General features: G+C 40.5%; 2 protein-coding genes across 2 annotated transcripts in view; both read left to right on the top strand.

Annotated features, from left to right (window-relative positions):
- Nucleotides 1-14,009, top strand: part of LOC145779394 (uncharacterized) — a 242,422-nt gene that overhangs the window by 117,389 nt on the left and 111,024 nt on the right. The window lies entirely within an intron of this gene.
- Nucleotides 1-14,009, top strand: part of LOC145779855 (uncharacterized) — a 43,822-nt gene that overhangs the window by 26,563 nt on the left and 3,250 nt on the right. Inside the window, exons 4-10 of the mRNA XM_082591519.1 lie at nucleotides 9,478-9,600; nucleotides 10,198-10,468; nucleotides 10,727-10,969; nucleotides 11,372-11,554; nucleotides 11,834-12,818; nucleotides 13,072-13,230; nucleotides 13,494-13,734. Coding sequence (XP_082447645.1) covers nucleotides 9,478-9,600; nucleotides 10,198-10,468; nucleotides 10,727-10,969; nucleotides 11,372-11,554; nucleotides 11,834-12,818; nucleotides 13,072-13,230; nucleotides 13,494-13,734 — 2,205 coding nt within the window. The remainder of the gene's footprint in view (nucleotides 1-9,477; nucleotides 9,601-10,197; nucleotides 10,469-10,726; nucleotides 10,970-11,371; nucleotides 11,555-11,833; nucleotides 12,819-13,071; nucleotides 13,231-13,493; nucleotides 13,735-14,009) is intronic.

Genomic DNA, 14,009 nt, shown 5'->3' on the forward strand with positions numbered 1-14,009 from the left:
TGGTTAACCACTCTGTTTCGAAATTTATCGATCTTATCTATTTAAATCTGCATAGACTGCATGCTACAACGTTTGGCTTGTAGTTTGCAGAGTTGCCAGCTTGTTTTGTCAAAAATAGCCATTTAATTTGTATTGACTAATCAAACACGGTGCGCATGGTCTGAGGGTCCTGGACGACGAGACTGCTGAGTGGCTGAAGATTTCCTGCCCTCCAATCTAGCCTGGAAAGATCGCTCATACGCCATCATCAAACATTTGCCTATAAACGAATGCGGGGAATAATCTGAGCTATACATATAAAACATGGCTTGATATGAAACAACTCCAAATCTTTAGAATAACTTTTCTTGTACAGGACCATGCTGTTTCATGCATTCATTTATCAGCACATAAGAAGTTTATTTAAAAGCATTAGTGATAATTTTACAAACATGTGATAGTTTTTGACCAAACATCATGTGTTTCAACACTGATTTGACGGTGGCCGGAACTTCAATCTTAGTGAAAGCTTAGTTCCTGGTGTTACTATGGTTGTTATTCTATTATCTTGATTATTACTTCTCGTGAAGGTTGATTGCGGATCGTCTGGCCAAGCAAATAACTTTTGGTAAGGGGTCTTTGTGACGTCATTCGATTGTACCAGGATCATGGCAGGAGTATTATTGACTTGTACATGTCTGGAACCGGTTCTTTGAAACTCGAGGAGTTGGACGTGCTTGGTCCAACTCCGTAGTCCGTAGATGTTTGCAAGGGTTTGGATTTAGAATATATTTTACGTGTCTGGTGTCGAAAATATTTGTGAAGTTTTGAAATTTGGGTACTTTTGAGTCTGGTTTTATAAGCTTGATTTGTACACGATTAAGACCCCTCCCAGAGTTAAAAGGGAATATTTAAAGATCGATATAAAGCGTGCCGGTGGTTCACGGGTTGATATTGCAACGGCCACTTGGTGTCTACTTTTGTTAGTTGTTTGACGTATTGCCTTTTTATTTATTTTTTGAAACTTGCAACTCCTTTTAAGTTCTTTGTAAACTTCTGCATTGAAGGGTATTCTTTATTTGGCGACACGACACTCATACACCCCTTTCACTTATATAGTGTTGGACACAGGGCAGGAACCACTTGCAATTGTAGCTTTTATTTGTAATTCAAAGTCTTGTTATTGTGTTCCATAGTTAATCGTTCCATTTACGTAATTGTATGAAACTAAAAACAAAACAGAACTTTTTTTATACGTTTAATTGAATTTCAACTCCACTTTCTACTAGATAATCACAGGCAGGTAAGTACCAGCTAAGGGGGTGAGTAATTTTCTGAATTTTTTGCCAGATTAAATTTCGTTTAGTGTGGCGATTGGCGACACTGATTTCAAGGATATGTTTATGTTTCGTCTGCGTTATAAATCTTTGGGGACATTTATTGTTACCATCCTAGTACAGTTAGCGCTTTAACGTTAATTTAACGTTTTGGAATGTTAAGTCTTGGTTGAATAATTTTGGAACACTTGAATCTTGCGCATAAGTTTCCAGCCAGACTGTGCATAATTGAATATTAAAACATCATTTAGGAAATCTTGGTAGTGATCATCATTGTCAAGAGATATTGTGATTTATAGAACGATCTGTCGATTGGTCCAGGTGGGATCGAATTGCCTAGAAGAGTTGTCTACTGTTGGGGGGTTATCATTGAGGAGTCCGGTTAAATAGCGGGCAGTTTCTTCCCTGAAATTATTTGCTTTTGTGATGCCGCCAAATATTGTAAAAAGTGCCAACATGCAACCGAAAATAACGTCAACATTTTAGGAAAAGGCCGTTTACTATGCATTTGGTTCGAAAGTGTAGAGACATTCCTCTGGTGTAATCTGAGTTAAACTATCACTTTACTGCCAAATTTTCGTATGCCAAGTTGGTTAATATTGAATGCAAATGTAACATTCTTGAAACATAAAGAGCAACGTCGCACGCACGTGGTCTGGTGCGTGGTGCCCCACTGATGTCAACCGCACCTTCCCGCCGCGGCCATGATGCCTTTATTGAAAACCTTCACCTCATTGTTGCGCTTTACGTTCTGTCGCTCTGGAAATGCAAACAGCCTTTCGACATTTATTGGCGTTCTGCCACCACCAAGTGGTCACATATCGCACTTGCGACTAAATCTAACCGGTGCTTAGTTGCGTTGACAAAGCGCAAGGCTCAAAAATAGCCTGCTTTACATAACTGTTTTACTTTTTAATAATAATGTGTGTTTAATATGGCGCTATATCTATTGCTGAGATCCATTGTTCTCAGTGCTTTACAAAAGCCTCAAATGTGCTCTCATTGTGGAGATTTTGGTTTTTGGTTTGACAACTCTCCGGCCAGGAAGCCAATATTTTACATTGATTTAACGTCTGTAAACGGATGCATTTGAAACGAATTTGTTGACGGAATAATGCAATTATCAAGTTGTCCTATTGGAAAAGACGAACTTTCAATGTTGGTGAAGTGGCTTGTCATTTAGATTGCGTTAATCTAACATTTGGCGATGTTGAATTGATAGCAAACTGAACGAATTTTAGCTCGCCTTTCACTGCGATCCCAGATCAACTAATGTGCTCCTTTTACCAATTTTCCCATTGGAGAATGTGGTTGGGAAAAACATCAGGGTCTTATGTGACGATATTTCTTACTAAACATTGAATTTTCGTTGAGTAGACATTTTACTTACAGAAACAGATCCTTCCAACATTGCTGTATGTCACATCGACAAAAAAGAGACAGTTTTGATTGCCGAGTTGTTCTCTGTGAGGTTGCAACGCTTCACAAAAGGGTTTTCACTTTGTCTAAACATCGCCATTCATTTGTGTGGGGCAAATTTATAGTTGAGTTAATTAGCCTTGATGCTTTGCTTAACCGTGGGTCAGGCTTCAGCAACAACAAATATTATTTGACCGTTGAGGTTTTCAGAGAAGGTTGAATTGATCTTGAGGAAAGGTGGCTTTAAGTTTTGTCGCAATGCGAAGGTATTTGACATGTCAGGTTGGTATTGCTGCCGTATTTTTGGCCTATCATTTGGTATTGTTTAGCTAAATTTGTTTTTGACGCTACGGTTGTTCATGGGCCTGTTACGGGCGATGCTGTACAGGTAGGGGGTAGTGGGAATTGTGTTTTCTTCATTACAATGACCAACTCTCCAACGATATTTATTTGGTTGTTTCATTGTTGACAAATTTAAGAATTTTTTTTTATATTGCTATTTTATATTTATGATTTGGCAAGAATATTGAAGGTGTCAGAACTTTTTCTTGCTCTTTGTTTAAAGAACTTTGTGTTGTTCATAACGCTTTGCCAACATTTGGTGCTTTTTTTGCATGAATCGTGAGATTCTTGCAATGATCGTTTTCAGTTCTCCCAGAACAAGGTGACGACCAGTGTAGGTTATTTAATTCTTACTATTGTGGTTGTGTTTCATGATTGGTTGGTTGGTTTTGAATCTTTATCCTCGAACTTCTTCTTTCGTTTGAGACTAGATGAAATTTCAGGGCAGGTGGTGGAGAGCCAGGTGAGTGTAGCTTCGTCCAGCGTTGCTATACCATGCGTTCCATTTGGTGCCTTATAGATCGGACATTCGAGAACGACATGGTCAGCAGTTTGTTCCTCCGCGCCGCATTCGCAGGCCGATGAGGGGGCCAGACCCCACTTGTGCATGTTGGAATAGAAACGACCGAATCCGGTTCGGATTGAGCTTGACCCAAGTCGGCCGATGCAGGTCCATACCAGGGGGGCGCGCCACCGGTGGGGTATAAAAGCATGTAGTTGGGTGTCGGTGGCGCACCACGCTGCATTCCAAGTATCTTCCATGACGTTTGCTGCGCTGATGGCATGATCGCTGAGTGAATGTAGTAATTCAACAGCAGCTGGCACAAAGGGGTGTCTTGACTTTAGTTGCCGGGGGGGGGGTTCTTGAGGTGGGATGTTGAGTTTTGCATGAAGCAAGTGGTTAAGATCTGCCGCCCGGCGATCCAGGTGTATGATGGCTCCCTTTCGGCGGAGCTCAGCAGGTTGGATGCCTGCAAGGATTGGTAAATACTCTGTTGGAGTTGGGCGCAGGCATCCAGTCACAGTTCGCAATGCGTTGTTGATTGGGCTGTCGATGAGGCGGGTGTGGGCAATCCTCGAACTGACAAAGCCTTAACTGAATACTGAAAAGTTTGGGTGTTCATCAAGACAATTATCATCTAGCACTAGTTGCAACTAATGCTAGAAACGAAAGCCTTGATTGGTTATTCTTGGCTGTTTCGCATACTTGTAGAGGCTCTTGAGTCTTGACGCAGGGCCGGTTACCGAGATCGGCAGAGTGAAGTTTTCCGATTGTTGAAGTGTTGTTGCCGGGAAATATTCCATTTACTAGGTGCCGCTGAATGGACAGCAGTCCTGAAATGCGTTGCTCAAGCGCACTCCCCGAGAGTCGAACCAGCGCGGCGTAATCTTGAGCCGGGCGCGTAACCACTGAGCTAACGGGGCGGATAAAGCATTTTATTGTCACAAGCAGCCACCTTTTTCTGTGGATAAAGCATGCAAATAATGCAAAGTAACGCAATGTTAGTTAAACAAGTTTTTGAAACAAATCAATGATTTGTCTGCAATCAGTCATTGTAAAACTAAAAGTAACTCAATTGCAAACTGGGATTTACACGTGGCAGGGTTGCCATGGCAGCTGCCAGTCATTTAGAAGATATTTAGTGGACTTTTGATGATCCCCCTTTTAGGGTGAAACAGGCTGTAGAGGTTTTAGAGAGTAGTAACTATATTTGATGTAGTGCTGTGTACATTTATTTATTGCAGTAATGATTTTTCGTGGCGGTGTGGTTTCATGAAGTGATTGCTACGTTGAAGACACGTAAAAACACCATATCACTTTTTCTGTTGTTTGTATGATATCATTGTTAAATTACTTTTTCAAACCTTCGACATGATGGGATATATTTTACCACCCCAGATGTGGGATGGCTTCCCAGACAATATGGCATGCCCAATTCTCACCATCCATTCTTACGTTTTCTCATTCCATCCAGGCACTCAGACATATCTCTGTGGGAGTGGAAAGATGCCAGTCAGCAAATCACTCCTTTTTACGTTAATTGACCATTTGCAAATGTTGAATCAATGTAAAAAGGAGTGATATCATGACCGGGGTAGGTGCACCTGCTACGTTTTAAATTTGTTTATAGCCTTGAAAGTGATTTTAACACATTACTTTTTAATGGCTGCGTTGTCTCCAACGAGGTGGTAGCGATCGGTCTCTTATGAGCGTTGTTGAATTCTTCAATCGTGAGAACATCATCGTTCCTATGCTTGCTGTGATTCATTGTGCTGGTTAGGAGTCATTTGTTTATTTAATTTTGTTCCTGTCCAAATCACAAATCAAATTATTACTCAAGTGAGTGAGTATCTGACAAACGTTGTCAGCTTTGAATAGTGTCCCACCCGCCGTAGTCATTTTTACATTAGTTGAACGTCTGCAGACATTGCATTATTGCGAAAAGGACAAATTTTGCCAACTGGGACTTACACCAGTAAGGTTAAGAAATTTCAGAAAATGTTTCGTCGTGGTAACACCTGCAGACGTTCAATCAACATAAAAATTATTACGACCATGTTCTAGAATTGATGCTACGTCAGGGTAGGTGAATAAGTACTTAATTTTAATTTATTCTGGTTATTTGCGAAAGCACACGAATTCCCGGGCGTAAACGCAAACCACAAAAAGAAATCATCAAGGTTTACATAGCAACTCTTTGATTTTAACTTTGAAGAGACGTCTTGTTACATTAATGCAACAGGAAATTAATTTTCGGAGTTTGTTGTTCGCAATGAATTTTCGTCATGTTGTCATCATTCAGAGCCCAGGGTCTTAAACAGAACAAAATTCCACCAGATCTTGTTCTGTTAGTTTAGAAGAGTGTTGCCATTCAGCAGAAGATAGTACTCAAGAGTGAGTAGCTTTTCTTTTGCGATCGCTTCATCTAAAGGTAGTTGATTATTATCTTACTAGACTATATCTACGTTTGTTTACGTTAAGCTAACGCAATGCTTAGTTGCTCAGTGCAATTGTAATTCCATCTCAACCAGCCTATTGGTCGTTTTGTGCGTTTGTTAAACGTCTGGACACATAAAAAGGTATGGCAGTTCATAAATAGCAATATCAATGACCTGTGCTAGTCAAATCATGGCTCAACATACTTCATGAATATTACAAATTTAATAGGAATATTTGGTCTAATTATTTATCTGAGGTCGTCGATGCCTGGTTCAGTCAAGGCAGTTGAAGAAGTTCATAAATACCAAATGCCAGGCTCAAGTGATTGTGATGTTCTTCGAATCCATTTAAGCTTCATCATGTTATTGTTGCGTTTGAGGCAAATTTGAAGCGGGGAAGAGATAATCTTGCAACCACGCTGCGACAGAGCAGTTTTGCAAAACATGAACGTTTCGAAATACTTTTGTTTTATGTAGCTAAGTTTCAACATTAAACAAATCAATGACATTTGAAAGAGATGTTATTTTTTTTAATATTTAACAACACTACCAGTCATAATGCTGGTTGATGAGTTTATAACATATATCTGGTGATACTGGGAGAAACAAATACATTTCGCTGTTTTGTTTGGTTTTTGCTGTTATCAGTAACTTACTTTTTTTTAATCATTATTAATTGCACATTTTGAAAAAAAGTTGTTTATCGACCATGCTTGTTTTCAAAAGAAATTTTAAAATTCTTCAAAACAACCTTCCTTTTTCCAGTAACATCAACTCTTTTGGATGACGGATCTTTATAAAAATAGTAAATTAGCAAGGTGGCATTTATTCTAATGTTTTTGTTAGAAACGCTGATTGATAAGAATTTTTATTTTTGTTGCTTTTTCAGGAAAACTGCTGACCTTTGTTTTCACAATTTCCTTGATGTTTTATAGATGTATAATTCTACGTTCAGCAACATTGTATTAACGCAATGAGGGCTAGTTAGATCTTGAAAGGAAATAGAAAAGCGGCACTTTAATCAAAATTCATTCTCAAGATGTTTTCACGTGTGTTAAGATTCTTGTAAAATCGATCGACAGAGACAGACTGGCAGTCGAGTAAACCCAACCAAGGCAGTAAATCAACCGTTTTTTACATTTTTTCAACGTCTGCAGACGATTCATTGTAAAAAAACGGTTGATTTGCTGCCTGGCTAAGATTCACTTTGAGGTTATCGATGCTGAAGTGCTTCGTGTTCAACTTGCAATTCACGTTATCATTTTGGTTGCAAACGTTAGTTCGACATCCAGTAACAAGGTTTGCAGTTGCCCACTTAGCACCGGGCAGCGCTTGCTCGTTTTTGGTTGATGCAACGGGTTGCAATCTGAAGCACGATGGCCTGTTACTTGACCTAAATAAACAATGCCTTCACTGGTAAGCCATCAAGGTAGTTAGGAAGATTACTAATTTAGCAAGAAAAGTTATCACTTACCTTAGACCTGGTGGAGGCTTCTGTTGTTGAGATTTGCTTCGGTCTTAACTATCTCGTGTTCATTTTGTAGAGGTCAGTTCAAAACAAAGTTTGTATTCAGCTGCAGTTCAGAGCAAATTTTTGAAAGCTACCCAGCAAGTAAATTAGTGCATTATACTTTGATTCTTTGAATTGCCGGAGGATCTAGGAGGCGTAGAAAGTAATATAAAATTCTTTTGCCGTGTTCTTCGAAACATTGCTACCAAAAGAGAGCTTACAATTTGTTTAAAAAAGTATTTCGAAACAAATTTCAACATGAGGTGGCAGTTAATCAGCAAAACATGGCTTTGTTTTCGTTTCGAGATAAGCTTATTTATGATTTGGAACACCTCAAGCTGTGCTTAAGTAATAGCAAATCAACCAATTTGTACACTGAGTCAACGCCTGTACACGTCTGTACGTCCGTCCGTCCGTCTGTAAACGTTGAATCAATGAAAAAAATAACGTTTGGTTTTCTGTCTGGGCAATGACCATATGATTGAGTGATTGAGTCCACTTGAGAAGTTCAAAAACACTGCAACACTTGGTAATAGGAGAAAGGTTAACAATTCGGTGTGTCGCTATCAAGCTTGGTTGTTGGGCCTGCGTCGTTGGCTCAATTCCCTTGCTGTTATTTATTAGCTTAGTCGAATATAGACGCCATAGTCGGGTTATGTAATGTTTTTTGTTTGTCGTATCCACGCTTACACCCAGTGGTTGAAGATTTAGATTAAGCGGACGGGAAGGCAAGGAAGCCAATCCCCTCATCTTCTTGAGCGGTGTCGAACCGGCGTCCTTTGGAGTGTCGTTCCAGGGCTCTCACCACTCGACTATGCAGCCGACTGGGTTATATAATGAAAGTGGCATGCAATGCTGAATAATGCAGTGATTTTTACTTTGTTGTTGTCAAGCCGAGTTGTCATCAAACAGGGGGTTGATGTAGAGCTGTGGTATCTCTTGAAGTAATTGATCATATGCTTTCTGCAATCGTGGCTAATTCAGGGCAGAACGTGAAAGGAACTGGTAAATTTTTGTCAGGTTGGTTTATTGTGCATTTCCACTGTTTCATTCTCTTTTGTGGTTTTAGTTGTTTTGACAAAAGTTCATGTGGAATACAATTTAGTGTGCAGAAAACGTAAGACCGTCTGGAAAGATTATGTTCATGAATTGGCAGTGCATTTCACATGAAACCAGATGATTTGGAACCAAGCAATCCATTGCATTTTCCTAAATTGATCTCTCAAGCTCAAACGATCTCTCGAATTGGGTTAAATAGGGCTTGGAACCTTCACACAGATTGCATTGTGTTGTTCCCAGCCAGAAAATCAGTTCTTTTTACATTGATTCAACCTCTGCAGACGTTAAGTCGATGCAAAAAAGGGCTGATATGCTGGCTGGGTTGTGGTTGCTATTTATTTGGATTGCTCATTATGACGTGGCCGCTACTGTCCGCCCTCTATTAGAGGTTGTAATTAGACTTGTGCTTCGTGTCCACGCGTGAAAAATGTTATTTTTTGGGATTGATATTTCACGCGCGTGTGGCTCCAACTAGTATTGTTGATTCTGTTGTGACCCATATTCCGCCATTTTGCACCTTAGCTACATTAAATAGATGCAAAATCGCGTCATTTTTCATGGTAGTTTTAAGAAACAATTGTGCGTTTGTGACAGCCATAACGTACGATATCGACATATAATGCTCGGTTGTTGTTATAGCAACTGTTTTGGTTCAAGTTCATCCAAATCACATATTCACTACAAAAAGGACACTTAGCACTAAGTAATTAATAAAAAGAACCATTAAAGATTTGACCATTTGTTGGCGTTTTTGACGGTTCCTAAAGTCGAAGGGAATCAGAAGGGCGGGTATTTTAAGTGTTGCAAAGTACTGGACGTTTCTGATGTGGTAGTGGATCCAGGAAAGAAGTGGATTAGTAAATTACAGCTTATTTTTATTTCCTCTCGCAGGAGACGACCGGACTAAGATGAACAACAATCACGAATCTTACGTCCTCTCCGCATCATCACCTACAGACATGGAGGAATGGGTCAAAGTCATAAGAAGAGTCATATTTTCTCCTTTCGGAGGAGGTGAGATTGAAATTTTATTAATTCTGTCATTTTCTGATTTCTACCTTTTGACTACATGTCATCCATTTATATCTTTCTGTAAATATATACCAGCACTACAATTTTGTCATCGTTGTTGCTCCAAACACAGACATGTAGCCAGGTAAGACAAACAGTTGGTTATATATTGTAGCGTCTGAATATGGTTTGAATGTGAATGTAGGAAATAACTGTCACTGCCATTCTGGTTTGCAATCTTGTGTTTGCGCAGGACGACAGAAGAATCATCATGTTGGAAGTACTGCCGTGTGCATGGCCACCAAAGTGGTGGTTAACTTTCATGAACTATGTCAACCACTATAGGCCATAGCAAGAATATTTGTGTTATTTCTTGTCCGCAGAATGTGTTTGTGCTGGCCGCGGTTAAAAACTCTGTTATGCGCACGACTATTAACCTGTGGTCGTCTTAACCAAACCCCACAAATACTATGGTAACCCTTACTGTTTTATCTGTGAATTTTTGTGAAAATGATGAAATTTTTTGTTTATGCATACTCAATTTAAAGTTGTTGCGTTGCCTCTGTTGCTATGAAAACTAATATATTTTATTTTGCAAAGGGATCTTCGGTCAAAGGTTGGATGAAACAATGCGGTATGACAGTCGGCATGACTACGACGTTGCTGGCACAGAAACAACAAAATCAAGCTCTGAGACGCATGGTCGCAACCCACCCAGACAAGTGCCCATTATTGTCGAGAACTGTGTTGAGTTTATCAGATCTAACAACGGCTTGAAGGAAGAAGGACTGTTCCGGCTTCCTGGTCATGCCAATGAAGTCAAAGAATTACAAGATTGCTACGACATGGGTGAAAGACCTGTATTCCCGAGGTAGGAGGATATCAAGTATTTATTTCTTGTCCTGTCAATCAAACTTACATTTCTTCGTCAAAGATTATTTTCTTCCATGATAACGTGTAATTTTGTAAATGAAGTTCATAAACGAACTTTTTGTTTAACGTTTTGGCAATTTTCACAGCGCGGACTGTGTCTCCTGCAACTCTACGATTGCCATTACGTTTCATGACTTATTTCTCATTTTTAACCGCATCAGGTAAGCTGTCATTTAATCCTTTCCCCATATTGCAGTTCCACGGATGTCCACACTGTTGCTTCTCTCCTCAAGGGGTACCTGCGAGAGCTCCCAGAGCCAGTGATCCCTTTTGACCGTTACGATAAGCTTATTTACGCCGCCAAGTTATCCCAGAACGAAGAAGGAGGAAAGCAGACATCCACTAATGACATGGAGCTTTCCGATCAGAAAGAAGAAGCGCAGAAAATCATCAAAGATCAACTATCCCTCCTCCCTAAAGCTAATTTTGATTTGTTAAGGTGAGGGTTTCACTCTGATTAGGACATCAGCCTGCCAAATGAAATCCTTCAAAAAATAGAGTTACTTTAAAAGTATTGAAATATGTCGCTGTTAAGAGAAAGACTTATTTATAAATGCTCACGCAGTAAGCTATATATCTTCCAAGGCTTGCAGACATTGACGTGTCCGTGGTCTAAGTAATAATGTCAAGTATTTATGAAAAGTGATATTTTAGACCCAATCATAAAGTTGCACGGTTATAAACGTTGACAGTTCACTAATATGCTTGAAAGGTTTAGGATATTATAGTTTCATGTTCAAAACAGTTTGTATTCCTTGTCATGTTTATGTAAACTTTCGCATCTCGAAAGATCTCCACCTCCTGTGTTCATTCCGAATCTCTCATTTTTATCTTTTTCCAGGTATCTATGCCGCTTCCTTGACGAAGTCCAGCAACATTCATCTCACAACAAAATGGACATCTCTAACCTGGCCATGGTGTTCAGTCCTAACATCATGAGAGCAAAGCAGGAGGACGCTCTCACCATGATGGCGGATGCTACCAATGTCCAACACGTCATGTACCAGTTCATCGCTAACCACATGTAAGTGCGGGAGACCTGACTGCTGGTGGATTTGAAGGCTCTTTCTTTATTATGAGGTGTAACTTGTAAGGTCGTAGGTAGTGGAAGTGGAAAAATAGGTGGTTGATTGGTTCGCCATGGTAAAAAGTCATTATTATCTTCGAAGTCATGCACTTTATTTTTTGTCAGCATCATCTTGTAATATGGATGTGAATGAGTTACAGACCTCTATTTAACTTCTGTTTAACTTCACTGTAAAAAACAACACTCTTTTCTTAAGGATGACTTCTTTTGCTGCAGGTATTTCTTTCCTGATGATGACCCATGCGCTACATCCACTCTTCAATCTGTTCCGGCTGCTACTGGAGGAGACACCCTGAATCGATCACTGGAGGATGTGGCTCTAAATGGAGACACTGGGATTGGGACCCTGACGACAACTGCCTCCCCCCTAGATACTTTGGGTATGCGCCATGCTACCGAAGATAGTGGGACTGGATCTATGGGTCCTACTCCTGAAAACACCAACAAACGAATTCCCCCAATTCCCACCGTTCCTCCTCCTTTGAGAAACAAGCCAAGCAAACCCATGAGGAGGAAACTCAGCGCTCAGCAGATCAGCAGCGAATCTCAGTTGCCACTTAGCGCCAGCGATAGGAAGTCTTACTACGACAATGTAACTGCGTCGTCTGCCACTGGTAACGACACGGACTCGAGCAAATTTGTTTCTTCTCGAACGAGTTACGGGCGTGGCCAGGAAAGTGGGAATGCAGAAGCTTGCAGTGAACAATCTTGCACCACCACTGGCCAGGCTTCTTATTATGTGAACAATAGAAGCACTCCTGGTGACTCCCCTCGATCGTCGACGCATGCCGTGGCCGGGAGCGTTGGCCGGCCGGATTCATGTCACTCAAGTCCCACCGAAAGTGGCGCAAGTCCTCGATATCGCGCCGCTGTTCGCGCGCGCCGGGTGAAGCCGAGCCGACATGCATCTCAAAACATCACCGATGAAGAATCGAATACAGAATCAGTTCTTCCTGAAGATCGAGCATTCTCCACTCTCTCCAGTCTACAGAGCGAAATCCCAGACAACACGGATGCCTTTCATATCATCAACCATCCCAGATCGTCTTCCTATCCAGTAGAGAAGTACACGACATCGGGACGTAGGAATGAGAAACTTGTTTCCAAGAACATAGGACGTGATGACATTAATTCCGCATCTTTTGTTCCACCCGTTCCGACCAGAAATCACCGAAAAGTACGAAAAGAAGAAGAGAATCCGGTAAGATTTATGTTCTTTGTGTTAAATGTTAAATTTAGCTTTTATTTTTGTGCCGCCGAATAAAGGTGAATTGTCATAGTTTACTGTGATTATTCTTATATTTTAATGTCTCCTGAGTCAGCAATTTTATGCACCGGTGTTTATCTGGTTGTTTTTGTTGTTGTCGTTGTTTTTTTATAGTAGGGATGTGGCATGTATAATAATCAATGCTCATTTGACATCGATTTAACGTCTAGACTTGTATTTTCCACAGACTTTTGAAAGTCGGCAAAATTCTAGTTCTGACTTGTATCGACATGACAACGGGAACGTTTTATCGGAAAGGTCTTTAAACTTTACTTCAACTACTCCAAGTGTCGGTGGGCAATCCACCTCTGTCAATGAAATGCAGGAGGAAATCCGAATGCTCAGGGTGAGATAACTTCCTCATTTGAACATGAAACCTGTAGAATTGCATAACAACATCTTTCTTTGGAAGCGGTGTCGGTCTGGCTCATGCACGACGCTGGGAAGGGTGCGGTATGACACCGCTCAAGGATACGCGACTGTGTCTGACTTTGAAAACTGGTGCCTTTATAAAAATACGATATTTTGCTGATAAATGTGTTTTTTATCAATAAAAATTTACACAAGTGTGACCAATGAAAATCTATTGAGGATTTTTTCGGGTTTCAGGAAGAGCTACAGAAGCAACGGCAAGAACACGAAAAGCGGTCTAGGATGCTGGAGGAGCACTATATTATGAAGATGAGGACTTCCGCTTCTGCGCTTGCTCCTTTTACTGGAACCTCACAGATGTATCCTCCTGCTCCGTCAGTAGCATCTCAACCGCATCCTTCCTTTTCATCCGTTACGGAAGATCTTCCCCTTTCTCCCTCAAGTTCCAATCTTTTCCGGAAAACGAGCATAGCGGACGGTAAGAAATGTTGCTGCCTCTTCAGATCACTGAGAGCGTGTCGCGTTTAGCTTTCACGTCGCTGTAAACTTAACTACCAAATGATTCCCATCAATTTGTTGATTAATTGGTAGACTGGGGTCAGATGTAGGATGATAACGATGTGCCTCCAACGTCGTTGCAACCCAGACAACAAAATCCGTCATTTTGACATTGATTGAACGTCTCCAGACGTTGAATCCGTGCAAAAATGACGGATTTTGTTGTCTGGGAACTTTATAACTAATAGATTATTC

Source organism: Aplidium turbinatum, chromosome 11 (assembly GCF_918807975.1).
Source record: "Aplidium turbinatum chromosome 11, kaAplTurb1.1, whole genome shotgun sequence".
NCBI lineage: Eukaryota > Metazoa > Chordata > Ascidiacea > Aplousobranchia > Polyclinidae > Aplidium > Aplidium turbinatum.